The sequence below is a fragment of the Hemitrygon akajei genome, chromosome 5, assembly GCF_048418815.1.
Source record: "Hemitrygon akajei chromosome 5, sHemAka1.3, whole genome shotgun sequence".
NCBI classification, from domain to species: Eukaryota; Metazoa; Chordata; class Chondrichthyes; order Myliobatiformes; family Dasyatidae; genus Hemitrygon; species Hemitrygon akajei.
Window position 1 is genome coordinate 11,774,958 of NC_133128.1, and position 18,483 is coordinate 11,793,440.

The 18,483-nt window shown below is 44.6% G+C and overlaps 1 protein-coding gene and 1 long non-coding RNA gene across 2 annotated transcripts in view; one reads left to right on the top strand and one right to left on the bottom strand.

The window, feature by feature from the left end:
* Positions 1 to 2,760: 2,760 nt before the first annotated feature.
* On the bottom strand, positions 2,761 to 16,816 carry LOC140727487 (uncharacterized). The gene is made up of 3 exons (XR_012098868.1): positions 16,526 to 16,816; positions 5,797 to 5,948; positions 2,761 to 3,442 (listed from the first exon to the last, which is right to left on the bottom strand). It is a non-coding gene; the product is annotated as an uncharacterized lncRNA (long non-coding RNA).
* Positions 16,290 to 18,483, top strand: part of adamts5 (ADAM metallopeptidase with thrombospondin type 1 motif, 5 (aggrecanase-2)) — a 59,693-nt gene continuing 57,499 nt past the window's right edge. The window contains exon 1 of the mRNA XM_073044833.1: positions 16,290 to 17,477. Coding sequence (XP_072900934.1) covers positions 16,545 to 17,477 — 933 coding nt within the window. The 5' untranslated portion in view covers positions 16,290 to 16,544. The remainder of the gene's footprint in view (positions 17,478 to 18,483) is intronic.

Below are 18,483 nucleotides of genomic sequence, written 5' to 3' on the forward strand. Positions count from 1 at the left end.
TTTGGTATTAGAGGATTGATAAAATGTCTAATTTCAAGATATCTAAATAAATGACTGTTAGGTAGACCAAACTTTACAGACAGCTGTTCAAAAGTTGCAAAGCGCTTATCTATGAAAAGATCTTCAAAGCACCTAATGCCCTTTCTGTGCCAGTCTAGCAATGTTAAATCCTGCATAAAAGGCTGAAAAAGATGATTATGTAGAATAAGACTAGAGAGAGACAAACCGTGAAGCCCATTATATTTTCTGAACTGAGCCCATATTCTCAGAGTGTGTCTGACAACCGGATTAACAATTGATTTAAGCAAATGGCAAGGAAGTGCGGAGATGGAGAGATCCTTGTTAGAGTTCAACTCCATTGCCACCCATATTGGGCAGTCAGACTGATTATAAAAGTAAGATCGAAAGATAAAACGACGTATGTTGGCTAACCAGTAATATAAACAAAATTGGGCAAGGCCATACCACCTACCCTTTTGAAGGTGAGTTTTATTTAGTCTGGGATGTTTACCCTTCCATAGATAGGACAAAATAATAGAATCTAACGAGTCACAAAAAAGCTTCAGAAATAAAAATTGGTAAAGATTGAAATAAGTATAAAAAATTAGGAAGGATATACATTTTAACAACATTAATTCGACCTATCAGAGACATGGACAAGGGTGACCACTGTGCTAAACTCTGTTTTGTATGATTTAAAAGATTAGTGAAATTTTCTCCAAAAGGACGCTTATAACTTCTTGTTACTGTAATGCCAAGGTAAGTAAATTGATTATTTACTACTTTAAAAGGGAGGTTATGAAATTCTAATAATTGTTCTTCTCTATTTATTGGAAAGAGTTCACTCTTAAGTAAATTAAGTTTGTATCCAGAAAGCTGTCTCAATTTGTTAAGGAGTGAAAACATTGGGGATAAGGAGGTAGTCGGGTTTGTTATAAAAAGTAAAAGATCATCAGCATAAAGAGAGACTTTGTGCTCAGCATCCCCCCCCCCCCCCCCACCCACCAAATCCCTGTCAATTCAGCACAACTACAAAGCGTAATCGCCAATGGCCCCATGGCCAGATCGAAAAGTAAGGGACTTAAAGGGCACCCTTGCCGGGTGACGTTAAAATGATTGTTGGCAAGAGGAACTCTTCTAAGTAGCATCGGGGCGTATGAAAATACAATAGGACAGTGACTGTAGGTGTGAGATGTGGAGTGTAAGTATACTGTAAAGTGGCAGTGCATGGAGGGATGAAGCATGCTGAGGGGCTGTGGCAAGGTGTGACTGATGCCTATGTAGTGTTGGTGTGGAGTAGAAGAGTAGGTTAGAGGGTGGAGGTGTTGATCAGCCTTACTGCTTAGGGAAAGTAACTGTTTTTGAGTCTGGTGGTCCTGGTCTGGATGACTCCTCTCTGATGAGAGTGGAACGAACAGTCCATAAGTAGGGTGGGTGGATCCTTCATGATAGTACTGGTCTTTTTTCCAGATACAGATACATGTCTGTCTATCTATCTACATCCATTGAGCACATCTACATGGAACGCTGTCACAGGGAAGCTGCACCCATCATCTGGGATCCTCACCACCCAGGCCATGCTCTCTTCTTGCGGCTGCAACCAGGAAAAGGCACAGGAGGCTCACGACCCACATCACCAGGTTATTACTCATCAGCCACCAGGCTCCTGAAGCAGAGGGGATAACTTCAGTGAACTTCACTCGCCCCAGCACTGAACTATTCCCATGACCTATGGACTCACTTTCAAGGACTCTTCATCTCATGTTCTTGTTATTTATTGCTTTTTTTTATTATTGTTATTCAGTTTGTTTTCTTTGTACTTACTGTGAATGCCCACAAGAAAATGAATCTCAAGTTTGTATTAGGTGACATATATGTACTTTGAAAATTCACTTTGCTGATGGGCAGGTCGGTGTTGGTGATGTGTTGGGCAATTTGAACTACCCATTTTAGAGGCTGCCTTATCCTACTGTACTTCGCCATCTAAAAGAATTGGCCAAGAGAACTCGCTTTATGCAATAAGCTGCTTTGATCCTTCCAGCTTAATTTAATCTTTAAATGAATTTTAAGTCGGCATGAACACAATAGCTAAAATGGTTTCTTTCGGTGTTGTGGAAATTCTATGATATCACGTTCAGTCCTCACACTAGATGTAACCCAGACCTGTCCATAGCTTATCGCTAATTCTTCTAATAAAGTTCCATGGCATTTCAATTCTTCTGCAGCCTTCTGTCGCTGGAATCTTTGGAATTCTCCACCCCAGTGAGCTGTGGATGCCAAGTCATTTAATATGTTCAAGGCTGAAATAGATTTCTGGACTACAGGGGAATCATGAGCTGTGGAAATCAGGCATGAAGAATTTGAATGCAATAGTCCGATCGGCTAAGATCTTACTGCACAGGCTCAAGAGGATTTATGACCTTCTCCTCTTCCTACATGTTAGATACATAGATCAATCTGTCATTGAGAGATTCTGAGACTGTGAGTATCTTTATATATATATATATTTCCAAAATAAACCTTATTCATAATAAGCATATATAAAAAGGAATTAGCACCATGCAAAGCACTTTATATTCTTAGTATTCTTACTATGGTGGTTGGGATGGAAAATAAATCAGCCATAAAGATAAGAGATTCTGCAGATGCTGGAAGTTCAGAGCAACACACACAAAGTGCTGGAGGAACTCAGCAGGTCAGGCAGCATCCATGGAGCGGAATAAGTAGTCAACATTATTTATTTATTATTTGTTTGTTTATTGAGATGTAGCACAGAACAGGCCCTTCCGGCCCTTTGAGCGGAGATGCTCACAAATCCCCCAGTTTAATCCTAGCCTGATCACAGGCCGATTTACAATGAGCAATTAACCTACCAACCGGTCTGTCTTTGGACTGTGGGAGGAAACTCACGTAGTCCCAGGGAGAATGTACAAATTCCATACAGACAACAGCGGGAATTGAATCCGGGTCACTGGTACTGTAAAACGTTGTACTAACCACTACACTCCCATGCCACTCTGGCCAAGAATGGCAAAGCAGACTTGATGGGTCATAGGACCTGATCCTGCTCGTATATCTTATGGTATAATGAGCAATGCATTCAGTTTCTGCTGGATCTATACATGGTAGTGTTAGGATAGCACCTTTGCCACTCACGACTTCCGCTGTTTGAGTGGCTTTCCTGCTGGAATCGACCCCTCAATGCCAGTTGCGGAAGGAGCCTAGGCTGTGGTCCTTCCCCACAAAACTCTTGTGTTGGCTGCGCCGAGCTTCAATGCGTCCCTCAGCATGTACTCCCACAGTCTGGAATGTGGGAATGCCAGTCAGCAGCATTCCCTTACGGACATCTCACCATGCCGGAACATCAACGAGCTCAGGGAAACTAAGGGGCATCTTTCACTGAATTGATGATCTTCCAGCAACACTTGATTGTGTGATGCTGCTAAAAAAAATTGTTATAATTTCTTTAATTAAATTGTTTGAGTACACTTCAGTAAGAATGCATAACCAAGCTTTAAACCCCACCACTTAACAGAGGGCCATTAACTTCAGATTTCAGGGCTTGGTGGTGAAACACTTGTACCTTGGTGGCAGTTTGATAAATATGGTGTAAAACTAGAATCAGTTCAAGTTTCAGCTCTGAACAGGCGACCAGCTGTCTAAAGGGATCTCACGCCATGTGAAGTGCAACCAATTTTGTGTCAAGTGAATTATATAATGTTTAGAAAATTTCCAGTCACTTCTAAGATTAGTACAGTGATAAAAGAGAAGGCTAAGTCTCAGAATCCTGAGTAGAGTTGGATTTTACACGTGCAAATACACTGTTCAAACTTAAATCTCAAAACTAGACTAATAGTGTCAGAATGGGTACAGTATCAGGAATATCTATACCCTCACTACACCATTCTTCTTCAATTATTCACATTCAGTTTTACTTATCACATGTACACATATCAAAACATACAACAAAATGCATCTTATTCATTAACAACCATCACAACAAAGGATGTGCTGGGAACAGCCCACGATCGTCACACCTAATTGAAACCTATCGAATGCTTACGTTAAAAGGCCTTGTTAGATTGGATGTGGAAAGGATGTTTCCTAATATGGGAAAGTCTAATATCAGAGGACACCGCCTCAGAACAGAAGGGCATCCTTTTGGAACAGAGATGAGAAGGAATTTCTTTAGGCAGAGAGTGGTGAATCTGTGGAATTAGTTGCCACAGGCAGCAGGGGAGACCAAGTCTTTATGTACATTTGAGGCAGAGTTTGATAGATTCTTGATTATTCAGGGCATGAAGGGATACAGGGACAAGGCAGGAGATCAGGAATGAGAGGAAAAATAGATCAGCCATGATGAAATGGTGGAGCAGACTCGATGGGCCAAATGGCCTAATTCTGCCCCTATATCTTATGGGCTTACGGCACTATGGTTGTATATTCGGTGCAAACATAGCATGCCCAGCACGCTCAGCAGAACAACACAGAACAGAAACATACCAAGCCACAATGTAACAACAGTGAAACAAGCCCCATTCCTCCCTCCCTACCCTGACCCCTAACTCCTCCCTCCATCCCCAAACCATCCCTACAAACTGAAGCAAAACCTAAGAAACCAACTAAGCCAGAGCTGTTTCCTTGAATCTTGATGAAGATCGTAGTTTGGCACCATCTTGACTTCTTTTAGAGTCAATCACAAAAGAAACATGAACGTGTCACCCGTGCCAATAGCACCAAGGCGTAGTATCACACACAAAATGCTGGAGGAACTCACCAGGCCAGGCAGCATGTATGGAAAAAAGTACAGTTGATGTTTTGGGCCAAAACCCTTCAGCAGGACTGGAGAAAAAAAAAGCTGAGGAGAAGATTTGAAAGGTGAGGGGAGAGGAGGGAAATGCCAGGCGATAGGTGAAACTTGGACAGGGAGGAATGAAGCAAAGAGCTAGGAAGTTGATTGCTGAAAGAGACAGTAGGCCACGGAAGAAAGAAGAAAGAGGGCCAGAGAGAGGCAATGAGCGGGCGAGGAGATAACATGAGAGAGGGACAAGGGGGTGGGAATTTGTGGGAGGGGTGGGAATTACCAGAAGTTTGAGAAATCGATGTTCATGCCATCAGGTTGGAGGCTACCCAGACAGAATATAAGGTTTTGTTCCTCCAACCTAAGTTTGGCCTTATCACGACAGTGGAGGAGGCCATGGATGGACATATCAGAATGGGAGTGGGAAGTAGAATTAAAATGTGTGGCCACTGGGGATCTTGATTGGTTAGTGCATGAAAGGATACTGGGAGAAGGCAGGAGATTGGGGCTGAGAGGAAAATTGGATCAGCCATGATGAAATGATGGAGCAGACTTGATGGGGCAAATGGCTTAATTCTGCTCCAATATCTTATGGTCTTATTTTCTAAATGGATACAAATAATTTTGAAAGGTTTGTTTTGAAGGACAGACTATCCTTCAGTAATACAGGTTTAGTCAAAGAGCTGGAGATTTGGTGGGGTGCATGATTTATAGAAACAATCTATTTTACAGAAAACAGAGTCCATTAGCTTTCTGAGAAGCAGGTCATGCCTCATGAGCCTGATTGAATTCTTTGAGAGCATGACAAAACAGAGGGTAGAGAGTGATGTGATGTATATGGATTTTAGTAAGGATTTGGACAAGTTTCCCCACAGTAAGATCATTCAGAAAGCAGAAAGCATAAAGCATGAGATCCAGTGAAACATGGCTGTGTGGATTCAGAATTAGCTTGCCCACAGAAGGAAGACGGTGATATTAGATGGAACACATTCTACCTGGAGATCGATGATGAGCGGTGTTCCACAGGAATCTCTTCTGGTTCTTCTGATTTGGATGAGGTAGTCCGGTGGTAGACATGCCAGGCATCATCCCTGATGAAGATGGCAGAGTATGTCATCAAAGCGTTGGTTAAAATCACTATCTGTATCTGAGAATAGCCCAAGAAGAGTTTATTTATTTGTCATATACACTGGGAAAGCACTAGTTCCTTTTTCACTTATCTGGTAAATTCATAAACAGTCTGAAGTTAAAGGTAACAACAGGTAAAGACATGAATAACAAAACACTGGATAGGAAAGGTTTAGAGGCAAATGGGTCAAATGCGGGAAAGTGGGACAAGCTCTGATGGTCATCTTGGTACGGACGAGTTGGGCTGCAAGGCTTCTTTCTGTGCTATATTATGCTATAACTCTACACCACATCCCCATACTATTTTCTCACTGCTGCCATTGGGAAGGAGGTACAGGAACCTCAAGTCCCACACCACCAGGTTTAGGAACAATTATAATTCAAGTTCATTGTCACCTGACTGTGCATATATACAACCAAATGAAACAGCGTTCCTCCAGACCACGGGGCACCCACAAAACATATATCACACATAGCGCATAAAACAAAATATCACATTATAAATAAGTTAGTAAAGCATAACTCAAAATGTGAGTAGTAAAGTGCAACAGGGATAAGTAGTAAACAGCTCACTGTCCTAGTGCAAGACGTCGGTGGTGGCAGGGTATTCATTAGTCTCAGAGCCTGAGGTAAGGAGCTGTTACCCAGTCTGGTAGTCCGAGTCCTGATGCTTCTGTACCTCCTTCCTGACAGCAGTTAATCAAAGAGATTCTGGGAAGGCTGGTAAGGGCCCTCAACAATGCTTTGGGCACTTCGTCTGCAGCACTCCTGGTAAAGGTCACAAATAGGGGGGAGGGAGACTCCGATGATCCTCTTGGCAGTTTTCACTGTCCTCTGGAGGGCCTTGAGGCTCGATGCCTTACAGCATCCATACCACACAATGATGCAGCCGTAATGGACACTCTTGATGGTGCTCCTGGAGAAGGTTGTTAGAATGGGAATGGGAGCCTTCCACACCTCAATTTCCTCAGGAAGTGTTTATGCTGCTGGTCCTTCTTGACTAGTGAAGAGGTGTTGTGGGTCCGGGTTAGATTGTCCATTATGTACACACCAAGGAACTTTGTGCTCTTCACTCTCACCACAGCAGAACCACTAATGTGCAATAGAGACTGGTCAACCTGTGTCTTCCTGAAGTCCACAATCATCTCTTGGATTTATCCACATTGAGACATAGGTTGTTGTTCTTACACCATGTTCTCAACCTCTCCAGCTCAGCTCAGTATGCTGATTCATTATTGTTGCTGATGAGTCCAACCACTGTAGTATCATCAGTGAGTCTGATGATGCAATTTGAGCTGAATCTGGCAGTGCAGTCATGAGTCAGCAACATGAATTCCAACCATCGGGCTCCTGAACTAGCGTGGATAACTTCACTCTCCTCAACTCTGAACTGATTTTGCAACTTACAAACTCACTTGCAAGGTCTCTACACCTCATGTACTCAGTATTATTTATTTACTTATTTTTGTGTTTGCACAGTTTGTCTTATTTTGCATGTTGGTTGTTTGTCAGTCTTCCTGTGTAATTTTTCATAAATTGTATTGTATTTCTTTGTTTTCCTTTGAATGCCGGCAAGAAATTGAACCTCAAGGAAGTACACGGTGACATATACGCATTTTGGTAATAAATTTAATATGAACTTTGAATTTTTGGGAGCAGGGTAGTCATAGGGATATTTGTGAAGCAGAACTTCTGAATTATGAGTACAGCCCAAGAATTGTCTTCCTCTCTCAGTGCAATTAAAATGGTTTAAAACCAAATGAGACCAGAGAAACTATCAGGATAACAATATTATTCCATGTTAGGAGCAGGTTATTATTGGTTCTCAAAAATTGGCTAGCAGTGCTTCTCCTGTCATCTGGCAGAAGGAGACGAAGAAATTCCCACCAGACCACAGAAATATTGTAGCACATGAAAACACCACATCAGCCAAAGGCATTCCAGCTCTTTCCACACACACACACACACACACACACACACACACACACACACACACACACACACACACACACACACACACACACACATACACACACTCACACACACACACACTCACAAACACACACACACCCACACATACACACACACACACACACATACACACATACACACACACACACACACACACACACACACACTCACAAACACACACACACCCACACATACTCACACAGATACTCACACACTCACATGCACACACAGACACACTCACACACACAGACACTCACACATACACACACACACACACACACACAGACACACACATACACACACACACACACACATACACACACACACATACACACACTCACACACACACACACACTCACAAACACACACACACCCACACATACTCACACAGATACTCACACACTCACATGCACACACACACACACACACACACACACACACACACACACACACACACACACACACACACACACACACACACACACACACACACACACACCTTTCTAAATAGATGAGGCTGGAGTGCTCCGTCTGGCTCTAAATTTCACCATAGCCTTGGTTCAAAAGTCAACCAGAGTTTGAGAGGTGAGATCAGATCAGTTTCAGATTTATTTATCAGGCGTATATTGAAACAGTGAAATGTGTCATTTGCAATTAACGACAAACATCGCAAGGATGTGCCGGATGCAGGCTGAAGTGTCGCCACACATTCCAGTACCAGCATCGCGTGCCCAGAATGTTCAGCAGAACAGCGCAAGCAACAACAATAACAACAACAAAATTTAAAAAAAGGACCACAACAGCAAAACAAACCACTCACACACACAGACAAGCCTTCAGCCCCAGGACAGGCCACCTCTGGGCCTCCAGTCCTTGGCCCTGAACTAGCAGACTTGCAGACATCTGACAAGGAAAACCAAGAGCTTCAACCTTCAGGCCATGTATAAGATGATGAGAGACATTGATCATGTGGATAGCCAGAGGCTTTTTCCCAGGGCTGAAATGGCTAATACGAGGGGCATAGTTTTCAGGTGTTTGGAAGTAGGTACAAGGGAGACATCAGTGGTAAGTTTTTCACACAGAGAGTGGTGGATTTGTGGATTGCACTGCTGGAGACGGTGGTGGAAGCGGATACAATAGGGTATTTTAAGAGACTCTTAGATAGGTACACGGAGCTTAGAAAAATAGAGGGCAATGCGGTAGGGAAATCCTAGGCAGTTTCTAGAGTAGGTTACAAGGTTGGCACAACATTGTGGGCCAAAGGGCCTGTATTGTGCTGTAGATTTCTATGTTCTATGTCCTATGTTCCACCTCCAGACTCACTGACTTCAACCTCCGGCCTTCAAGTTTCTACCTCTGTACTCACTGGACTTTGATCTTTGGCATTGTCCTCTGGATTTCTCCAACCTCTGAGTAACAACCCAAGAACTTGCCAATCACAAGACTGACTTTCAGGCCTTGACACCTCCCCCACCCCGGCACTCACTGATCACAAGTTTGACCTTTAGGCCTTAACCCCAGGATCACAAGTATGACCTTCAAGCCTCGACTTCCAGCCTCACACGAACCTCCAACCCCAGCGACCTTGTGGGGGGGGGGGGGTGGTCACCAGCAATGTTACCTCTAAGGCGTGCGCCAGTGCACACACACACATCTTTTGCTACTAGCGCACAGAAAGTTGACATCCTCTGCCTTGTTGAGATGTTACATATATTTCACGATCAAACACAATCACATTTCCTTTTCCATTTTCTGATGTGGACAGTATTGACAATGTGAAGTTTATGGAACTGGCTTATTTAAACTGTTTTTATTGAAGAAATTATTCAGTGCACCCATGTTGTCACAGGGCAAAAAATTGCTCAGCACAAGATTTTTGCTCACATTGGTCATTACAAATTAGTGGGAACATTGGTCACCAGCCCTTGTGAGTCCCACCCATATGAACCTTCAACCTAGAACTTACCAACCTGGGGATTGCTGTTCTCCTCAGCACCTGCCTATCCAACATCCAGGATTGCCGACCTTTGAATATGGAACACTCCAAACACCAGCTCCTATCCTCACTCTTCATTATTACCTCTGACCTATAACTCTCCCTCATTCCTGTCCCTAAACCCTAATCTGAACCTTAACTCCTCACAATATCCCCATAACCAACCCTACAAAATCTAAAAAACACTTGTCTAAGCTATAAAATCAATAGACATCTCAGCACCATCTTGACCAGAAGATAGGAGTGACTCCCGTTGACCACAAGGTAACAGCTAACTGAACAAGACAGGAAGGAGATCTGGTAAAATTGGTGAATGGCCATCAAGTGGAAAACACTTCAACATTTGGTGTCATATCTCACACAAGGCAAGTTGGTTGTTGTTGTTCTCAGTCAATCTTCCCAGTCCCATGACATCACCCCAAGAGTTCCTCAGGGCATGGTACGCTCTCCACTTGCATGGGTGTGCTGTTCCAGCAACTCTCAAGAAGCTTCACAACATCCAGGTTAAGGCAAACCCACTTGTTTGTCTCAATGCAAAATATTCATTCCCTCCACCACCAGTGCATAGAGTCCATAGTGTGTACCATCTACAAAATACACCTCAGGTACTGGCCTGAACCACAGTGACAACACTTCCCAAACTTGGTCTACCACCAAGGACCAACCACCTCAGTAGGACCAACCAGGGTAGGTCTTACACAGTGAATGGCAGAGCACTGACGAGTGTGGTAGAACAAAGGGATCTGGGAATACAGGTCCATAATTCCTTGAAAGAGTCATCACAGGTGGATAGAATTGTAAAGAGAGCTTTTAGAACATTGGACCTTCATAAATCAAAGTATTGTCTACAGGAGATGGGATGTTACGTTAAAGTTGTAAAAGACATTGCTGAGGAGTATTGGAGTATTGTGTGCAGTTTGGTCACCTACCTACAGGAAAGATGTAAATAAGGTTAAAAAATTCAGAGAAAAATTACAAGGATGTTGTCGGGTCTGGAGGACTCGAAATGAAAGATTGAATATGTTGGAACGTAGAAGATTTGATAGAGGTTTACATAGTTAAAAGGGGCATAGATAGGGTAAATACTAGCAGACTTTTTCCACTAAGGGTGGGTGGTTCTACAACTAGAGGTCATGGTTAAGGGTAAAAGTTGAAAAGTTTAAGGGGAACATGAGGGGGAAATTTCTTCATTCAATGGGTCGTGAGAGTCTGGAACAAGCTGCCAGTACAAGTGGTGCATGTGAGCACGATCTTGGCATCCAAGAGAAGTTTGGATAGGTACAGGGATGGTAGGGGTATGGAGGCTATGGTCCTGGTGCAGGTCAATGGGAGTAGGCATTTAAGTGGCTTTGGCATGGACTAGATGGACAGAAGGGCCTGTTTCTGTGCTGCACTTTCCTATGACTCTACGACTCTGAGGACGAAGACAGCAGGTATAGGGGGAACACCACTACCTACAAGATAACCATCTTCCTAACTAGGATCCTAACATCAATAGTTTATTCCTGGCTGTATATGTCAACTGTTTATTCCCTTCCATTGATGCTGTGAAACCTGTTAAATACTCCAACATTTCCTGTGTGTTATCCAAACATGGAAATATGTTGGTTACACCATGGTCAGGCTGAGCAATTCAAATACACAGGAATGAAAGAAACTGCAAAGAATAGTTGACTGCCCAAAACATCATGGGCACATCCCTTCCCACCATCAGCCATATCTACAGAAGGCAAATTCCTTTATCAAAGATCCCCACTATCTGGGCCACAGCATCTTCTCATACCTTCTCATGGCAGGAGATACAGAAGCCTGAAGTCCCAAGGTGTGGAAACAGCTATTTCACTTCAACCATTTGGTTCTTGAACCAGCTGGCAGAACCCTAATCACTACCCTAGTATCTCAATCCTATGACCACTTTGCACTACAATAGTCTTTGTTATACTTTTTTCTAATCATGTTATTTCTTGTTAAAAAAAATCATTTCTTATTTATGTATAATTTGACTTTTTCTTGTGCATGTTTTGTCCAAAATGCTTTGTGCCTGTGATAATGTTCTACAGGCTTGTACTTATGACAATAAACTCCAACTTTGAAATATTTTACAAGTTTATTGTGGTCCCTGGGTTTAATTCATTAAGTTCCTCCCCAGCTATACAGTGGGAGCCTTTTCACCAGCAGAACCACATCAAATCAAGAAAGTACATCACCACATCTTCATGGACTACTAGCATGGACAGAAGCTTGGCTGACTGGCAGGAGGCAAAGAGTGGGAATAAAGGGGGCCTTTTCTGGTTGGCTGCCAGTGACTAGGGGTGCTTCACAGGGGTCAGTGTTTGGACCAATCCTTTTCACATTATATCTCAGTGATATGGATGACAAAAATTATGACTTTGGGGCTAGGTTTGTGGGCAATACGAAGATTGGTGGAGGGCCAGGTAGTGTTGAGGAAGCAGGGAGTCTGCAGAAGGACTGGGACTAATTAGGAGAATCAGCAAAGAATTGGCAGATGGAATACAGTGTAGGGAAGCGTATGGTAATGCACTTCAGTAGAAGGAATAAAAGCGTAGACTATTTTCTAAACAGAGAAAATTCAGAAGTCGGAGTTGCAAAGGGATTTAGGAGTCCTTGTGCAGGACTACCTGAAGGTTAACTTGCAGGTTAAGTCGGTGGTAAGTAAAGCAAAGACAATGCTAGCGTTCATTTTGAGAGGATTAGAATATAAAAGCAAGGATGTAATGCTGAGGCTTTACAGGGCATTGCTCAGAACACACGGAGTATTGTAAGCAGTTTGGGGCCCCTTATCTAATAAATGATGTCTTGACATTGGAGAGTGTCCAGAGGAGATTAACAAGAATGATCCCGGAAATGAAAGGGTTAATGTACAGGGAGTGCCTGATGGTTCTGAATCTGTACTTGTTTGAATCTAGAAGAATGGGGGAGGGGGGGGAGCTCACTGAAACCTGTTGAATATTGAAAGGCCTAGATAGAGTGGACATTGGGAGGATGTTTCCTACAGGGGAAGAGTCTAGGACCAGAGGGGGCAGCCTCAGAAGAGAAGGATATTCCTTTAAAACAGAGGTGAGGAGGGATTTCTTTACCTAGAGGGTGGTGAATCTGTGGAATTCATAGCCACAGACAACTATGGAGACCAGGTCATTGAGTATATTTACTGAAGTGGAGGTTGAAAAGTTCTTGATTAGCAGGGGTGCCAAAGATTACAGGGAGAAGGCAGGAGAATGGTTTGAGAGGGATAATGTCAGCTGTGATTGAATAGCAGAATAGACTTGATGGGCCAAATGGCTTAATTCTGCTCCTATGTCTTATGGACTAATGGGGACATGCAATAAATGTTGACTATGCCTATTAATCATAAATTAAGAAACAGAAACCTTGCTAGGAGAAGAGGATCATGTATATGATCTCCAACCCAATTAGTTCCCTTCTAATTTTCTTCAGGCCTCTCTTATTTCCTTTCCTCCTAGGAGAATTCTTCAAATTATTACCCGTGCAGTGTAATTTCCTTCAATATTCTTCCTCTGTTCCTTTTGCAAGCACTGATGTCCCAGCTGCCAAATGAATCCAAGAGGTCAAAAAGGAGCAAATCCCAGCAACTGTGTCCAAGTTATTCACCACTGATACCTAACATTGTTTATATCTTGTGTGTCCATTTCCAAACACAGGAATACACAAACACACAGCAGTTGGGTCAAGAAACAGATAGATAGATAGATAGATAGATAGATAGATAGATAGACAGACAGACAGATAGAATGATTATAAAAACAAGGATGTAATGCTGAAGATTTATAAAGCAATGGTCAGAACTCACTTAGAGTATTGGGAGAAGTTTTACCCCCCTATCACCCCCCCCCATCTAAGAAAGCATGTGCTGCCATTTCAGAGGGTCCATAAGAGGTTCATAAGAATGCTCACAGGAATGAAAGCGTTAAAGTATGAGGAGCATTTAATGGTTCTAGGCCTCTACTTGCTAGATTGACTGAAACCTATCAAATATTGGAAGATCTAGATAGAGTGGACGTGGTGAGGAGGTTTTCAATAGCGAGGAAGTCTAGGACCCAGGGCACATTCTCAGAAAAGAGGGATGTCCATTTAGAACAGAGGTGAGAAGGAATTTCTTTACCTAGATTGTGGAGAATCTGTGGAATTTAATGCTACAGTCGCGGAGTAGGCCAAGTCATTGGGTATATTAAAGGCGGAGGTTAATGGGTAAGGACGTCAAAGGTTACGGGGAGAAGGCAAGAGAATGGGGTTGAGAAAGAAAATGGCAGAGTGGTATCGACGAGCCGAATGACCTTACTTCTGCTCCTATGTGTTATGGTCTTATGGACACATAGATGAACATCTTAAACTCGTGCGTTTTCTCTCTATGTGTAGGCAGAGTGATGCTAGAAGTTACACCAGAATAATCGTACGTACAAACTTAAACCTGCGTTTCCCGCACGCAGTCTATGAACACTGCTCCCTACTGGGGACTGAGGACATTACACCACAATCCATACTGGAGCATTCCACCGATTAATAATTTCGGCTATTAAAATTTCTTAAATATAACTGTGCAGGATTCTTTTTATTATTGGATTTGGTGTATGTAAAATAGATTGAACCGCAAATAATTCCATATATTTCAGTACATGCAGTTGTTCTGTCAACAGAATAAGCCTGCCACCTCAGCTCAGTGACAAGCAAGAGAAAATCTGCAGGCGCTGGAAATCCGAGGACTCACACAAAATGCTGGAGGAGCTCAGAGGGCCAGGCAGCATCTGTGGAAAAGAGTAAACAGTCGACCTTTCGGACCGAGACCCTTCGGCAGGACGTTTCGGCTCGAAACGTCGACTGCACTCTCTTTCTTGAGTTCCTCCAGCATTTTGTGTGTGTTACTTTAGCTCAATGGCCAGCATTTAGGGACCACAACCAGGTGGCTGAGGTTGGATGCGGCTAGGACAATGGACAAAAGGCTCATTAACGCTCACCAGCAATTTGGGAAAAAACTACATTTTTAAACATCTCCTTCCAAGTGAAGTAATGTTTTGCACATTCCCCAAATTCTCACCCAGAAACTATAGACGGGCTCGGACGAGAATGAAAGATATCCTGTCGCAGGTGGTTCTACAGAACGCTGAGGAGTGGACAGAAAGGGGGTAGGAAGAGATTCATTGTGGTCTGCATAAAAGGACCGGTCTCATGACCTGCCCTTTCCCGGAGGTTCCTACTCTTGTTGCTGTTCGGGGCCGGGATTCACCTGCAGAGTGAAGTGGGGATACATCATACCGTCATGCCAGGCTCAGCAAATGGGAAATCCAATAGCGAGAGTTTCTCCACCACGAGACGTTTTCTTTACGCCCCAGGCACCTCGCACTCAAGCTATGACTCTGTCCGCAGTCCTAAGAGCTTCCGAACAGAGTCATAGCGTAATACAGCACGGAAACTGGCGTTTCGGCCCATCTCGACCATGACAAAATGCCCACCTAAGCCAGTTCCATTTGGTCCATCGACCTCTAAACCTTTCTTATCCGTGCACCTGTCTTTCTTTATTTTATCTACAGATACAGCACGCTATCAGGCCCTCCCAGGCCAATGTGATCAATTACACCATGTGATCAATTAACTACTAACCCATACATCTTTGGGAACATGGGGGGAAACCGGAACACCTGGAGGAAACCCATAGTGAGAACGTGCAGTCCCTACAGGGAACCCGGGTCTATGACGCTCCGGTAATATTACCATAAACCGCAGCTACGCAAGCGTCGTGTTATTTGTGCCTTCACCTGTTGTTTTTCGCTATGTCCATCCCACATCATTTAGTGCGCTAAAGATGCCAACCCGCTTTCAGAAGACAAAATTCCAGGAGCCAATTCCCCTGTCAACTCGGGAGTCCTGGGAGATTGCACATGCTGGGATCACGAGCAAAGAAAAACAACAGGCTAAAAATTCCCCAACATTTTTATGTTGGTGCCTTTGTGAACTTGCAGTGAGATTAAAGAATACGTGCAGGTGCACAGAGAGAGAGCGAGAGAGAAACAGATGATTCCTTCTATCATTTATCCCAATAAACCTTCCTTCAAAATTACTGTCCGCTGGAAGTAAATAAATAATAGCTCCTAATTGACCCAATGATCCACATATTACGATCGTTTATGACGATCAACATGCTACGTCTCCAAGTTCGGGTGAACGAGAACCCGCGACGCTTTCACAACCGTATCTTGCCTAAGTAAATGGGTGACGCTGTTTGGACAGCGGTGATTGGGTCGCCGCCAGGATATTGCAGGAAGGGGGAGGGCGCGATGGGAACCTCGCCTTTAACACGCAACGGTGACGATCTGTTACAGCCGGTGCCGGTTTGAAAACTCCGCTATAAATTCAATGGTACTCTGCCTTCTGTCTTAGACTCGACTCCCTTCTCCGCTGGTTCGCAGTGAAGGAGGGGGAGGTGACAGCCGCTTTGCAAAGAATTTTACGTACAAAATAAACATTTTGACGCATCTCCAGTTGCGAGACAAAAAAAATTTGGGAACTTGGAAAGTTTGCAGAGACTTGTTTTTCATAATTTAGCTTTGAGAATAACTATCTATCGACCGGTGCGTTTTATTTTTTTTAAATCATACCCTGCTTTGCCTGCGGACAATGTTGTTGCTCGCCTTGTGGAGTCTGCTGGTGCTATGCCTTGCGGGAGTGCAGCCTGCTCCCAGTCAGAGGCACGCCGAGCGCAATCTGTTCCCCCTGCGACCGGGATGGAGAAGGAGAAATGGGGTAGTACAAGCGGTGGATCGGATTTACGCGGGGGACGGCAAGCTCGGTTACATGCTGTACGCAGACGGTAAGAGGTTCCTGCTGGACCTGCAGCGAGACGAAGCTGTCACCTCGCCCCGCTTCGGCGCCTCCATCGTGGGGGGCTTGGAGCTTGACGATGGGACGAGCGGCCGCTGCTACTACCGGGGGACGGTGGACAATAACCCGGTGTCGCTTGCCGTCTTCAATGTGTGCGGGGCACTGAACGGTTTCTTCGCGCTGGGCAAATCGCGCTACACCATCAGCCCGTTGACCGACATAGGTTCCCGGGGCCATCGGGCATTCGGTGACGGCTCGGAGCCGGTGCTTCACGTCTTCGCCAGGGATGCTTTCAGGTTCCAGACTTTGGCACAGCCCAGCCGTTGCGAAAGCCGTGACAAGGACGGGCAGCATCCCAACTCCTCCGACAGCCCGGGAGAGCAGAAACAGCCCGGGCGCTCCAAGCGCTCGGTGTCCCGGCCGCGGTACGTGAAGCTGCTGCTGGTGGCCGACGCATCCATGTCCAGCAAGTACGGGCGCAACATCCAGCACTACCTCCTGTCGCTGGCTTCCATCGCTTCCAAGCTCTTCGGCCACGCCAGCATCGAGAACTCCGTGCGCCTATCCGTGGTCAACATCACTGTGGTCAGCCAGGCGGCCGAAGGGCCGCAGATCGACAAGAACGCCGCGGCCACCCTGAAGAGTTTCTGTAAGTGGCAGCATGCCAGGTACGGCGGGACGGATGGGCAGACAGAGCGACACGATGCTGCCCTCCTCTTCACCCGAGAGGTAAGCCACTTAACCCCTGGTCCGTGTCCTTAAACCCCTGCCCAGTGCCAGTAACGTGCAGCTTCTGCTGTCTGCTTTGAGAACGCTCCCTGTGTAACAGCGGATTGGAGCATTGGCGGGAAAAGGACACTTAGTCCCAAGGAGTCTGACCCTTTGCCCCCACTGACTAAAGATTTGTGTGTGTGTGTGTGTGTGTGTGTGCGCGCGCGGGGGGGGGGTTAACTTTTGTAAAATAGTTATTAATCTCCTGGTGAATTAATTAATTGCTTTTCCTCCAACCAATTTACAAAATCGCTTCAAAAATAACCTTTATGATACCCCAGGGGCATTTCAGGATCTCTGAGTTAGGCACACAGATGATAGGAAAATGGAGGACTATGTGGGAGAGAAGGGTGAGATTAATTTTAGAATAGGTTAAAAGGTCGTCACAATATCGTGGGCCGAAGGGTCTGTACTGTGCTGTGATGTTCTGTGTTTAATGTAGTGAACTATCTCAAGGTATTGTAACCCATCTCCTCTCGCCTTTTTCCCTCATGCCACCAGTCCTATCACCCCATCTCTTTCCCCTCCCGGTCCTTTCAATCTGCCCACCGCCCACACATTAGTTCCTCCGATTCCCCTCCACACCCTTTATTCCGTGGTCCATTGTCCTCTCCTATTATGCTCCATCTTCTTAAGCAGTTTATCATTTCCACCTATCGCCTCTTGCATCATTACCGGTCTCCCCTCTCCCTCATCTGCCTACCAGCCCCCTCACCTGGATCACCCGCCCTTTCCCCTCACGTGTTAATATCGGCTCTCTCTTCCCCCTTTCTTTCGAGTCCCGATGAAGAGACACGACCCGAAATGTTGACTGTCTGCGGTCTGGTACTGTGCTGTGATGTTCTAGTACGGGGTTTTGAAAATAAATTGTATTGCTGGCTGTCATCTGTCAAGCTGCTTGATGGACATGCCCTTGGGGGTCCCGAGTTCAATGTTTAGTTGACTGATGTCCCGCTGCCCATCC